Consider the following 13,480-nt stretch of genomic DNA (forward strand, 5'->3'; position numbering starts at 1 on the left):
CACACTGGCTCCATGAGGGCTCCACCCCCGCTTAGCCTCTGGAGCGACGTCCCTCAGTGGAGCAGGCTTCTAGAAGTTCTGATTTTGTGCTCCTCTGCTCCGCCGCTTGCCGGGAGCCGGACCCTCCCCCCATGGTCTATCTTCCCGTCCCCTCGGATTCACTTCTCTGCTCGTCCTGCCTCCCAGAAGGTGGTCGTTTTCTGTTCCTAGAATTGTCACTCTTCTCTTCCATCTCCGGTTGGGTCTGTAGCTGTTCGGAATGGTTTGATGACTATCTAGGCGAACTCCTGGGACCCGATGATATGTAGATCTCTTGTTCCTCCACCATCTCCCCCCTCCCCCATTTGTACTTTTTAATGTCTAAAAATCCTTGCACGGACAGATGTCCTTTGATTACGAATTTTAGACATTAGCCATTGCCCTCCTTCTGTGACAGAGGGAACACAATGGTTTCCCAGACTTTGACATGGTGTCTCCTTTCATGAGCTTTAAAATGGAGTGGGTTTTACTGCCTCCTTCTTCATTCTAATGAAGAGCTTTAACTAATGAAGAAGATTTTACCTCTCTGTTTGGGGGAAAGGTTGTAACTGCCTTACCTCATTTTGGAGAAGCAGAGTGTTGGTGTCTGTGAGAAAGTACAGTTAGAGGCCTTTGGCTGCCATCAGGGTCACCTGGGGGGTGGGGCATGGGCTTGGTGGGGCTTTGAGAATTGTGTCCTTTTACCTGATATGCACAATCTTAGATCGGGAGTATGGTTTTTGTTTGGGGCTTTTTCTTGCATATCTGTTTGTTTGTTGTGGGTTTTTTCTTTAAAGATTTTTATATATTTATTTGAGATGGAGCAGGAGTGAGAGAGAGCACGAGAAGGGGTGAGGGGGGCAGAGGGAGAGGGAGAAGCAGGCTCTTCACTGAACAGAGAGCCTGATACAGAGCTCGGGGTTCCATCCCAGGACCCTGAGATCAGGATCTGAGCCAAGGCAGGTGCTTAACTGACTGAGCCACCCAGGCATCCTCTGTTGTGGGTTTGTTTTTGTTTTGTGTTTTTTGCAAAGGGTAATTCTTACTTCTTAATAATGTTTTATTAAGTAGTTTTTAAATGTTTTACTAGAAAAGGATTCTCCTACCTTGCTCTTCACAGATACTCTCCAAGGAAGGCAAGATGACCCAGAAGAAGGGAACAAAGTGTCAGGAATGGGAGAAACCATTTGCATATGAGGATAAAATGTGCTTGTTCACAAGTGAACCGGGAGATTATTTTAGACCCATTAAGATGATCACAAATGAAAGGATAACCCACTTTGAGGAGCTCTAAGTGGGCCAAGCAGTCACTAACTAGGTCACAAACCAGTCTGAGGCATCGTGGAGCCAAAAGGGTAAAAGGGCAGAATGAAATTGAAGAGGCCATTTTTGTTAATAGAATGAAAATGGCACTAAAATGAATGCTTCCGTGGGAGACTAACGCTTGGACGTAGTCTTCTAAGGCTGAATTCAGTAGCGCCTTCTTACCTCAGGATCGGCCTCCGCACGTTCATTAGATTCAGGGGATCATCAGCCTTTTATTGTTTTGCTTCTTTAGGGAATTAGCTCCTGAGACTAAAAATGCACCATGACAACCGTGTCACTTAGCTCCTCTGACAATTTAATTAGACCTCCCTTTAGATTTTTTTTTCTGGAAAATTATGCATCATGAAAAATATTTTAATGGAATCACATGCCGAAAGTATTTAAGGAGATTGGATGCTCAGTGTGTGGAGAGCAACCCCCCTCCACCCCCGGGAGGCAACAACCCTTTAGAAATCCAATGTTCATCCTTCCATCCACCATTGTTTTAGATTCTGATCCCTACGGGATGTTCATCATCAGCTCTTCCCGCCATACCCAAGGCCCTCCGGCCACAGCCCACACTGCCCGCTGCGTGGGCTGTCCTCCCAACCCCCAGGACTACTTTAGGTGAAATCGTAATGGGGTCTTACCTTGGATTTGGGGCCTTCGCAGCCCCAGCCCGGACCTTGCTAGGGCCCCCTGCTTCATTCTCCATGCAGCCGGCTGGCTGTCAGGCATAGTGGGAGAGCTCAGCGTTTGCAACCAAGTTCCCTGGATTGGACTGTGTCCCCCATCTCTCCTCTGGAACTCTGGGCAAACTGCACCCCAGTTCCTGGTCTATAAAACAGAGATAATAGTAGTATGTATCTCATAGTGGTAAGGAGGCAAGAAAAGCCATGAACTGTTCGAGTCCATACCAGCGAGGATCAGGACGCCCACTGGCCCACTGCTATGGCCCAGGAGGCAGGAAGGAGGGTTAAACCTGGGAGCTGGGCTCAGTAGAGTTTGGGTGGCTGGTGGGAGAATGCCAGGAACCATAAGGGCAGGGGGACTGGCCAGGGAAGCACAGAGGTGACACCCGTCTTAATTTCAAGTCCCACACATGATGGGGAAAGTGAGGTCTTTGGGGACCCGAATAACTGCTCCACTTTTTGGCCCTACAGCCCTGAATGAAGAAGTCAGCCACTTTGAGAAGCGCAAGGTATTTATTTTAGTTTCCACCGTGATGACCTGGGCACGATCCAAACCCCTGGACCCTGTAAGTAGTGCACTAGCTTTTCCTTCTTTGTTTTTATTTTTATTTTTATTTATTTATTTATTTATTTGACAGACAGAGATCACAAGTAGGCAGAGAGGCAGGCAGAGAGAGAGAGAGAGGAGGAAGCAGGCTCCCTGTGGAGCAGAGAGCCCAATGCAAGGCTCGATCCCAGGACCCTGGGATCATGACCTGAGCCAAAGGCAGAGGCTTTAACCCACTGAGCCACCCAGGTGCCCCATCCTTCTTTGTTTTTAAATAAAGATTTATTTATTTAGTTGAGAGGGAGAGAGTGAATGAGAGGGGAGAGGGGCTGAAGGAGAAGGAGAGAGAGAGAATCCCAAGCAGACTCCCTGCTGAATGAGGAGCCCAACGTGGGGCTCGATCCTGGGACCCGAGATCATGACCTGAGCCGAGTTCAAGAGTTGGAGGCTCAACCAGCAGAGCCACGCAGGTGCCCCTGCACTAGCCTTTCCTTTATGCAGCCTTTCACCCTTGATACCTTGTGATCTGTGTGCGGAGAGAACGTTCTGCAGTGCACCGTGTAGTCTTTCCCTCCTGAATTCTACCCCATAATGAGCGTTGAACAGAAATCACTGACTCCACGCACACTCAATTCTAAGGGCCCTCCCTGTGTTATGTGCCACTTGGGAAGGAAAAGATAAATGATACCAATTAAGCTGAAACCATGCTTGCTTCTCACTTAGACTTCTTATCTGAAAAAGCTCTCTTTTAGATGTATTGAGACCTCTATTCCTGTCTTACACCTTCTCGTGCAGAGAGGAAAAGGAACGTGGATGCTCCATACAGTTGTTATGGGAGCCCCCAAAGCCCCAGGTGGGTGACTCACCCGTACCTCGTGTCTTTGTCCACACAGTGAGGCGTATGCACGCTGCCTCGGTCATTTCCTTCCTTTTCCATGTGGGCTTACACTTGGTCTTCCAGAGCCGTTGGCTTTCTCTACGGATATCAGATGTACCTTGGCCATTCTGCCCGTGTCTTTGTGCCTGTGAACCACCTTTCCACTTCGCACTGAATCACAGTGCGATCCTGTGAAAGATATTTAGAAAGGCAGTTCAGTGAACAGGTGCAGCGCCTCCTTCCATTGGAAGGGATGACAGAATCAGCTGTGCTCAAGGTCAACCAGGCGCCAGCAAGGACAGCCTCAACGCTTTCTGGCTGCCCACCGCTGTAAGAAGACATTGACCGCAAGACCCATCCCAACTGCAGAGATCAGAATGTGGGAGGGAAATGCAATATCCTAGAATCAATGGAATATGTTACTTATAACGAGGAGATATGGAGGGACTTATCACACGTTGCATCAAAGGCCATTTGTTTCTTTCATTGTCTTTCCCTTGGTGAACCGGGAGATCGTTGAGATTGGAGAGCTGTTTTCTGTCCTGTTCTTGTAAAGTTCACTTGCCCACTCCCATCCGGTTGCCCTCACATCAAAGACCTAGCCAGTCATTTGACTCCTGTTCTGGTTCCTTCCTGCACACCATCCAGTGAAGTGTGCGCTACAAAACAATCGTTGGTCTCTTGACTGGCTGCTGCCCTGCCAGACTGTGCTTGCTCCTTCACTTATAAACTAACCTGTACTGAATTGAGCAAAATGGGAATGTATTGGCTCCTAAGTGAGAAGTCCAAAGGTGGACTGCAGGCACAGCTGGACCTAGAAGCTTAAACAATGTCCTCAGAGCTCACTATTCTCTTTCTCTCTTCTGTTGCTTCTTTCCTCCTGGGTAGGCGCCATTCTCAGGTAGGCTCCCCATCCTGCTGGCCCCCAACAGCTCCTGGGCTTACATCCCCAGAACTTCAGTTGCCTTTTCCACTTTGCTCATGTCCCACCCCAGGACTGGAATGTGCTGTGTGTCTAAGTCCTGGGGTCTAAACTGGAGTCAGGCACTGCAGCCAGGGGAACACAGAGCTCAGGCTGGCCAGGCCTGGACTTACATACTCACTTCTAGAGGTGGGGAGGATCCGCCCCCAAACTACATGCTCTGATGGTGGAGAAGAGACGGGTCCCCCAAGAAAATTGAGGAAGTTGGCTGCTGTGTTAGCACCGATGTCCTATGGCAAGTCCATATCCTCTCACCGTGGTTGTAACTTGTATGTCCTCAACAGCTCACGATGGCTTGAAGTGAGGTTTACGAAGGTATAACCTACATAGAGTTCAGGTAACCCTCCTTTCTGGATAGTTCTATGAGCTTTGAAAAATGCATACGGTTGTGTAACCACCACAGCAGTCAAAACAGAACCAATTTTGGAGGGTTTCTACCACTCCCCCAAATTCTCTACCCCATACCACACAAAAGGTCGGTTCTAGATGGATGGTTTTAATTAAAAGTAAAAACCAATGCTTTTTCATTTTTTTAAGAAAAATTAATAGAACTTACAGGGGAAGAGTTCTTAGACAGGACTTAGCAATGCTAAATATGACACCCCAAAATGAATAAATTCAACTGCAGTGGAATGAAGGAGGTATTTATGGATGAAATGATGCTGTGTGTGAGATTTATCTTTGAAATCAACCAGAGGATGAGGAAGGAGATGCCGGGCAGAGAGGAAACCAGGTTCCGCTGTGCAGGAACCCAAATCAAATCACATGGAAACATCACACAAACCCAGTGTGAAGGATGTTCTATTAAATAACTAGCTCATAAGCTTTTAAAGTGGCAGTAAAAGACAGAAAACCAGAGCTCTCTTCCAAATAAAGATGAACAAGACATGGCAGTTCCAGACCAGACATGATCTTGGACTGGACCTCCGCCGGGGGAAGAAATGCTAAAAAGGACATCACTGGGGGGCGCCTGGGTGGCTCAGTGGGTTAAAGCCTCTGCCTTCGGCTCAGGTCATGATCCCAGGGTCCTGGGATCAAGCCCCGCATCGGGCTCTCTGCACAGCAGGGAGCCTGCTCCCAACCCCCTCCCGCCCTGCCTCTCTGCCTACATGTGGTCTCTGTCTGTCAAATAAATAAATAAAAATCTTTAAAAGAACATCACTGGGACAGTTGACAACGTTGGAGCATGGACTGTCAATGGAATAAAATTATGTATGTTAGTATTAAATTTCCTGAATTTTATCACCATACTGTGGTTTCATAGGAGCATGTGCTTAGGAGATACTCACTGAAAAGTTCAGAGAGTATGTGTACAGTGTATGCAGCCTGCTCTCAAATGGTTCAGAAGAAAAAAATGATACATGTATGCTGTGTGGAAATACAATCAGAAACAATGTCTTCACCCAACCCGGAAAATCCCTCCACAAGGGAGCAGAGAAAGAAAACAAATTTATTACCTAAAAAGCATGAAAATGGAGTGTCATGCACGTCATGGGCAATCCGCTAAGAGATGGCAAAGACGGAGGGGAATCTCCCCTTTGTCATTAGCCAAGCAGGGTCCACCCATTGCCAGCATGTTTCCCGATAACAATAACTGGTTCTTGAGTAAGGGGACTTGACAGCACCGTCTGTCACAGGTAGTTCGTCCCAGATTCACCTAGTAATTTGTGTGGCCATCTGGGTTAGCTCATTGGCTTAATCCAGGGGAAAAACAGATCTTTCATACCTTTACGGCAGGAGGGAGTTCTGCAGCTGAGAGCAAGGGGTGCGGCAAAGTCAGGCTCCTACCTTCCCGCAGGAACTGGAAGACAGAGGTGCTCTCTCCCTTGATGTTTCTATTTCAAAGAGGTATCTCCCAGGTCCTTCAGAAAGACCTTTCCTCGTTAGGAAGCTGCTAAGAGGCTTATTTGGCTTCTAAAAAAATTCACACACTTGGGGCGCCTGGGGGGCTCAGTTGGTTAAGCGTCTGCCTTTGGCTCAGGTCATGATCCCAAGGTCTTGGGCTGGAGCCCTGCACTGAGCTCTCTCTGTCCCTCTGCTGCTCCCCCTGCTCGTGCATGTGTGCTCTCTCTCTCTCTGATGAATAAATAAATAAAATCTTAAAAAAAAAAAAAACAAACTCACACACTTGGGGTGCCTGGGTGGCTCTGTCGGTTAAGTGTCCGACTCTTGATTTCAGCTCAGTAGAGAGTTTGCTTGAGATTGTCTCTCTCTCCCTTTGCTCCTTCCTCCCCACCCCCCTTGTGGGCTCATGTGCTTGCTTGCTCGCTCTCCCTCTCAAAGAAATAAATTAATCAAATCTTAAAAAAAAAAAACAACCTGCATACATTTCAAAGAGACAGAGAAAGGACTTAACAGACTTTTTTTTTTTATCAAAGTATAATGCTCTAAGAAAAGAGGATGGGAGAGAAGCCTCTTGCCTCGTTGTCAACAGGGAGAATGAAGCTTCTTATTTTTAATTTTTATTTGCCCTTAAAATATTCATACAAATAGAAAGAGAGAGACAATGAGAAAACAATGTGATAAATTTTTTTTTAATTAGTGGATCTGAGGGGGGAAAAATGTATAGGCGTTCTCCATATTGTTTTTGTAAACTTTCCTTAAATGTGAGATTATGTCAGTGTAGAAGTTCACAAATAAGTAAAATGTAGTAGAATCACCCTGGGAGCAGAAGAAAGCCAGGTGGGATTTCAGTTTTCCCTGTTTTTGTTTTTTTTTTTTTAAGATGTATTTATTTTAGAGAGAGAGAGCTGGGGGTGGGGGGAGCAGTGGAAGAGGGAGAGACAGAATGTCACGCAGACCCTGCACTGAGCACAGAGCCTGAAGAAGAGCTCGACCCCAACTGACTGCATCACCCAGGTGTCCCTTGGTTTCTCCTGTTTGAGGCACAGCTGCATTACCCTAGTCTAGGGTGTTTGTGCAAGTCACAGGTGACTTGTGATTATGAGTTGAGCTCAGCCAACTCTGTAAGGGCAGGACATGGGAGGACCTGGTAAGTGTGAGGCCCTGCAAACATGGCTGTCTTTGTTGCCCAGCCCCACGAAACCATTGAATAAGACCATTTGAGTGCAACCCCTTAATGACTTCCTTTTAAGGCCTATGACCGCCTCCTTGCCCAGTGATGTTCATCATCCCAGTTGTGGTTATGGTTGGAATAGGAAGTTGGAATATCTGTCCTCAGATCTGGTTCCCCCTTTTCTAGGGACAAAGAAGCAAACTGACAGAGAAAGCTGGTCTGAAGGGCAGTTTGTCCCCCAAAAATCTAATTGAAGGGTGTGGGGCAGAGGAAGACTTTGGCATCGGTGGAAGTCAGGGCTTTCAGGTTGCAAGTAACAGAATCTAGCTGGAGTTAGCTGATACAGAAAGAGGACGTTGTTGTAAAGATATGAGCAAGGTCTGCAAAATTCACGGTCAGAGAGGCCATTGGGCATCAGAGATTGGGAAGCTGGGCATGCCCTGTGCACCTGTCCCCCTGCTCTTCCCTGCTTCGGTCTTCTTGTCATCATCCCAGGAAATCTTTTTTTTTTTTTTTATAATTTTATTTATTTATCTGACAGAGGAAAGATCACAAGTAGGCAGAGAGGCAGGCAGAGAGAGGGGAGGAAGCAGGCTCCCTGCTGAGCAGAGAGCCCGATGCGGGGCTCGATCCCAGGACCCTGAGATCATGACCTGAGCCGAAGGCAGAGGCCTTAACCCACTGAGCTACCCAGGCGCCCCATCCCAGGAAATCTTAACAGCCAATCAAACCTGGTCCTAGGAAGGTAGCGGTCATTAACAAGATATGTTACGCTGGAAAACCTCATTGTGACCTCTTGACTTTAAGAAAGACAGATCTTCAGCTCTGTCATCACGAAAAATGGCTCAGCAGCAGCCCTCCTGGGCCTCCCCGAGACACAATGTTCAGCTCTAATGCCACTTTTCAGTACAACTAGTTCCAGGACACTATGGAAGGGACTAGATTCCATGTTCTAGGTCAGTAAAAATCTGGGTGAGCCTGGAATTTATCTTTGATGTCAGAAAGCTGAGACATTTTCAGAGATGCCCTGGGCAGTGTGGAGAGTCCAAAGAGGGCTCCCCACTAGTCCAGTGGTGAAGGGTGAGCATCACAAAAATAATTTTGCGTGATGGGCATTTCCCATCTGTCCTTGCGGATCCAGTCCCCACTTTTCTCAACCCTGCGCTGGTGTCATGGACTAGGTCAACAGGCAACCATCCCCTCTCCTGCCCACCGGGTTTGGCCAGTGGGAGTGGGGTGAGAGGATGAGGGAAAGGAGAAGAGAGAGGTCAGGGTGTTTATCCTGCGAACCGGCAGGCTGAGCTCCTCAACCAACATCACTGTGCCTATCGGGCAGCCTGTCCCCTCTTCTCTAGGCCCTAATTATCGCTGGCTTCCTCTCGACTTTGGGACCTATGAATGGTACAGAGCACCCCATTACTGACTCCAACGTATTGGATTCCCCTTCACGCTGTCCACATCTTTGTTAAAAATCCTGTTTTATGTATTTTTTTAAGATCTTATTTATTTATTTGTCAGAGCAAGAGCGAGCAGCAGCAGGGGGAGCGGCAGGAAGAGGGGGAAGCAGGCTCCCCGCTGAGCAGAGAGCCCCATGCGGGCTCCAGCCCAGGACCCTGGGATCGGGACCTGAGCTGAAGGCAGGCACCTAACTGACTGAGCCACCCAGGCATCCCAATAATCCTGTTGTTAAACTCTCCTCAAATCACCCACTTTGCGTGTACTTTTTATCCTGCTAAGACGCCACCTGACACATTGTGCTTAACTGAAGTCCACTGAGTTGGTGGAAAGCCACGACTTCATTATGCAACTCAAAAGAGAAAGGAGAGCGTGGATTGGTGTAAACGCTGCTGGTTCCCTGACAGCCACCCCACTCCCCTCTCTTCCTTGCTAGTGGAGTCCTGATTTGTTCAGTGGCCGAGCTGCCCATAAGAGTGGGGGGGGGACGCTATCCCCACCTCCAGGGAAATCCTTATGAATCCAAATGAGCTGTGATGGTCCCATTCCTCTTGCCAACGATGGGCTAGGGGCAGGCATGCAAGCTAATTCCAGAATGCCAGGGAGTAACAGCCAAACCCCAAATATGTAGGCTCTCTTAACTGTGGTGAAAGTTTATTCCTTACTCATATGCAACATGTGACAGGTTTTTCTGATGAATGAGTAAGTGTCCCCCCAACTCTGCTTCGAGACCCCGGCTCCTCCCACGATGGCTTGACCATCTTCCAGAGTGGCCTCCAGAGCCATTATGCAAATCTACATCAAGCCTGGGGACCCTGGGTAGAAGGCACCGAAGATCATGCATGGGAAGCTTTCCAAGCGAGGCGTGGAAGATATGTGCATCCTTTCTCTAAATGCCTTTGACTAAAGCCCCATCGCACGGCCAAACCCAACTGCAAGAGACCCGGGATATGTCATCTAGCTCTGTGCCTGGGAAATCAGCATGGTCCAGGATCTGGCACAGAGAGGAGTCCACCGGGAGACCTCTGTGAAGGGCTCATCCCTGCTTGGAAGATGCAGCCTTCTTCCCTCTGGAGATATTGTCTGCTCTGGACACGACACTTGGAACTAATGGCTGCTTGCCGGTCTTGCTAGGGGCCCAAAGAGGAAGGGCACACCCTGAGAGAGCTAGAGCCGAGAGAGCATCAGAAGGGCAGAGAAGCCCATCGCATGGCACCTGGAGCCACCCTGGCTTTTTTGTGTCTGGTTTTGTTTTGTTTTAAGTAGGCTCCTTACCCAACACGGAGCCCAGCACGGGCCTTGAACTCCTGACTGTGGGATTGAGACCGCAGCCGAGATCTAAGAGCCGAACACGTAACCACCTGAGCCATGGAGGTTCCCCTGGAGCCATCCTATTTCTGAAAGTTATTTTGGGGACATAATGAATCTCATCAGTGCTGAGGCCATTTTGAATTTGGTTTTCTGTTCCTCGAAGCCAAAAGTATCCAAACAGATAGAAAACTGTATACAGGGCATTTATTCATTTTGGTTATTTTTATTTTTTTAATTTAATTTTTATTTTCATTTTTTTTTATGTTCAGGTAGCCATTATATAGTACACCATTAGTTTCTGATGTGTTCAATGATTCATTAGTTGCATGTAACACCCAGTGCTGATCACAACACGTGTGCTCCTTAATACCCATCACCAGGTTACCCCATCCCCCCACCCCCTGGCATTTTTTAATACATCAACTCATTTGTATTTGTTTTAAAAAGTGGGAGAATCTCAATATTTATGGGGCCTTTTTTTTTAAGTATCTGTTTTTTTTTTTTAAGACTTTTAAATTTTTTTTTAATTTATTTACTTGAGAGAGAGAGTGAGGCAGAGGGAGAAGGAGAGTGGGACTCGATCCCAGGACCCTGGGATCATGACCTGAGCTGAAGGCAGATGTTTCAGTGGCTGAGCCACCCAGGCGCCCCTGGTGTCTGCTTCAAAAGTACAGCCACGTGTTTGTTTTTCATGTGTGAGTCAAGAGCGGAGACCATTACGCTAGCCAACAGCCCAGAGGAAAAACGACTGATGTGCTGATAGTTACGGAGTAACCTGGTAGGGAGAGTCCGGCAGGGGAGCCGCCGGAGCAAACACAGTGACCGGTGAGAAAGCGGGTCCAACACCGCCGTGCAAGACAACAGATTTCAGCCAAACAGAAGGGGGGAGATCACTCTGCAGAGTCAGTTCTCCCCCTCCCGGAAGGAGGAAGCGTCTAAAGAAGCTGACTGACTGTGGTGAGATGTGAACAAGACCGGCAGAGTGTCCGGAAATGCCACCAGTCACCACCGTGTGACAACCAAAGGATAATGGATACAAAGCCGACAGGACGAAAAGTCGGCTCGCCGTTTATTGGGAAAGCACAGATGCAAGTAGTTGCAAGGAACCAAAACCTCTGCGAAAGATACAGGATCCAACTATACTATATTTGTCACCTGTTTGTAACAAGTGACATTCAAGGACTAGAGGGAACACAGCCCAGTGGCCGGTAATGAGGGTTCACACGTGGTGTGCAAGCCAGGTCTCTGTTCCAACCGGGAATCAGGACGACAGCTCAGTCTCCGCAGCCCAGGCTGGTGGATGGGCGACAGTGCAGCTGGCCAGAGAGAGGGTGAGCTTCCTTTCCCCTTGGTCCGGGTCTCACAATGTTGAGGAAGAGATTGACTGACTATCAACACCTGTGGCCAGAGAACCAGAGCACCGGGGATGTGACTGTCTCTGATACGGCCATGAGGATGGAAGGAGAGGCAAATCCTAGAAGAGGGGTGCTGGGTCCCCAGGGAGCCCAGGAGGGCCAGCCAGGCAGTCTGGCCACCCCATCGTGACAGCCAGGACTCTGGAGTTGCCAGGACTCAAGTCATCCTGAAGGCAAAGCCGGTTAGCCTGTTTCTAGACCCCAAGTGAGGATCACCAGATGTAGCAAAAGCAAATACAGCATACTCACTTAAATTCGAATTTTAGAGAAACCGTGAGTAATTTTTAGCATAAGCATATCCCAGGGGGGTATTTAAGACATACTTACACTAAAAAATTATGTGTTCGTTGATCTGAAATTCAAGTTTCGTTGGGTGTCCTGTATTTTTCTCTGGCAACCCTGTATGTGAGCCACTCGACATACTTGAGAGATCAGCTCATCGCGTAACGTACTCACTGCACATCTACCACCGGCCCAGAGCTGAGGTAGGAGAGCTTGATTTTCTCCTTGGACACTGACCCTCCCCCGGTCTACCTCCCCACGGTGATAGCACCGTTCCGGCTGCCCCAGCCTCACTCCCTTCCACCCGCCAGCCGATCCATCCATACATTCTGTTACCTCAACACCCAGAATGAGGCAGAATGCATCTCGCGCTCTCTCTGTATCCATGGCGACGTTCTAGCCCAAGCCGCAGCCTTTCCCACTCCTCACGACGAAAGCGCCCTGGTAACTTGTTCCTGCCCTTCCCTCCTTCCAATCCAGTCTTCAAGCGAACGGCCTAAGTGAGCCTGTGAAAATACAATTCAGGTCTTCGTGCTTCAGTTTTGTTTAAAATGCTCAAAACTGGGGCACCTGGGTGGCTCAGTCAGTCAAGCATCTGCCTTTGGCTCAGGTCATGATCCCAGGGTCCTGGGACAGAGACCCACATCGAGTTCCCTGCTCAGGGGGAAAATGCTTGTTTTTCTCCCTCTGTCCCTCCCCCATCCTTGTATTCTCTCTCTCTCTCTCTGTCAAATTGATGAATAAAGTCTTTATAAATAAATAAATAAATAAAAATAAAATAAAAAATGTTCAAAACCCTTCGATGCCTTTTTATGCTCTTAGAATAAATCTAAATTTCTCGACATGGTCCATAAGCCCTGATCAGTAGCCCTGGCTACTACTTGCATTGTCCAATACTGATTCCCAGCTTGGCCCTGGTCACTTGGGTCCTTCCTGCCAACAACTGTGCCCCCTCTAGGTCCTCATCTTTGTGTTTCTGCTGTGTCTCTGATTCATTCCATGTAAAGCCAGGACTCAAATGCTTTGGATCCATTGTCAAACTTGGGCCACTGTGATGTGGTTGAAAGTTTCCTTACTGAACACCATGTTTTAAAAATCCTCCTCCAGGGGCGCCTGGGTGGCTCAGTGGGTTAAAGCCTCTGCCTTTAGCTCAGGTCATGGTCTCAGGGTCCTGGGATCGAGCCCCGCATCAGGCTCTCTGCTCAGCAGGGAGCCTGCTTCCCCCCCTCTCTCTGCCTGTCTCTCTGCCTACTTGTGATCTCTGTCCGTCAAAAAAATAAATAAATAAAATCTAAAAAAAAAAATTCTCCTCCAACTACTAGGACTTCTGTGTCTGGATGGATCTGGGGAAGTCACTCTGTACCATGAGTCTCAATTTCTTCCTTTGATTTTTGTTAAGTGTTCATTTCCTTGTTCTGGAAGGATCCTTCCGTGGGTCTTCCCAGGATGATGCGCTGTGGAGGGAATGAACGTAATGTGATGTGCTGCTCAGTGGACTGTGAAGAAATATATTTCACCCCTGATTCCCGATGCAAATGATATTTCACCTTATCTGATAGAAACTTACACATGGAATGCTC

General features: G+C 48.1%; 1 protein-coding gene across 4 annotated transcripts in view; it reads left to right on the plus strand.

Annotated features, from left to right (window-relative positions):
- AK7 (adenylate kinase 7) overlaps nt 1-13,480 on the plus strand; it is a gene marked incomplete at its 5' end in the record, with an annotated part of 71,880 nt that overhangs the window by 17,176 nt on the left and 41,224 nt on the right. For all 4 annotated transcript variants that reach the window (XM_080809458.1, XM_080809459.1, XM_080809461.1 and 1 more), the window contains one exon: nt 2,487-2,581. In XM_080809458.1, the coding sequence (XP_080665584.1) occupies nt 2,487-2,581 (95 nt within the window). The remainder of the gene's footprint in view (nt 1-2,486; nt 2,582-13,480) is intronic.

Source organism: Martes martes (genome assembly GCF_963455335.1).
Source record: "Martes martes genome assembly, chromosome: 7".
In the NCBI taxonomy this organism is placed as follows: domain Eukaryota; kingdom Metazoa; phylum Chordata; class Mammalia; order Carnivora; family Mustelidae; genus Martes; species Martes martes.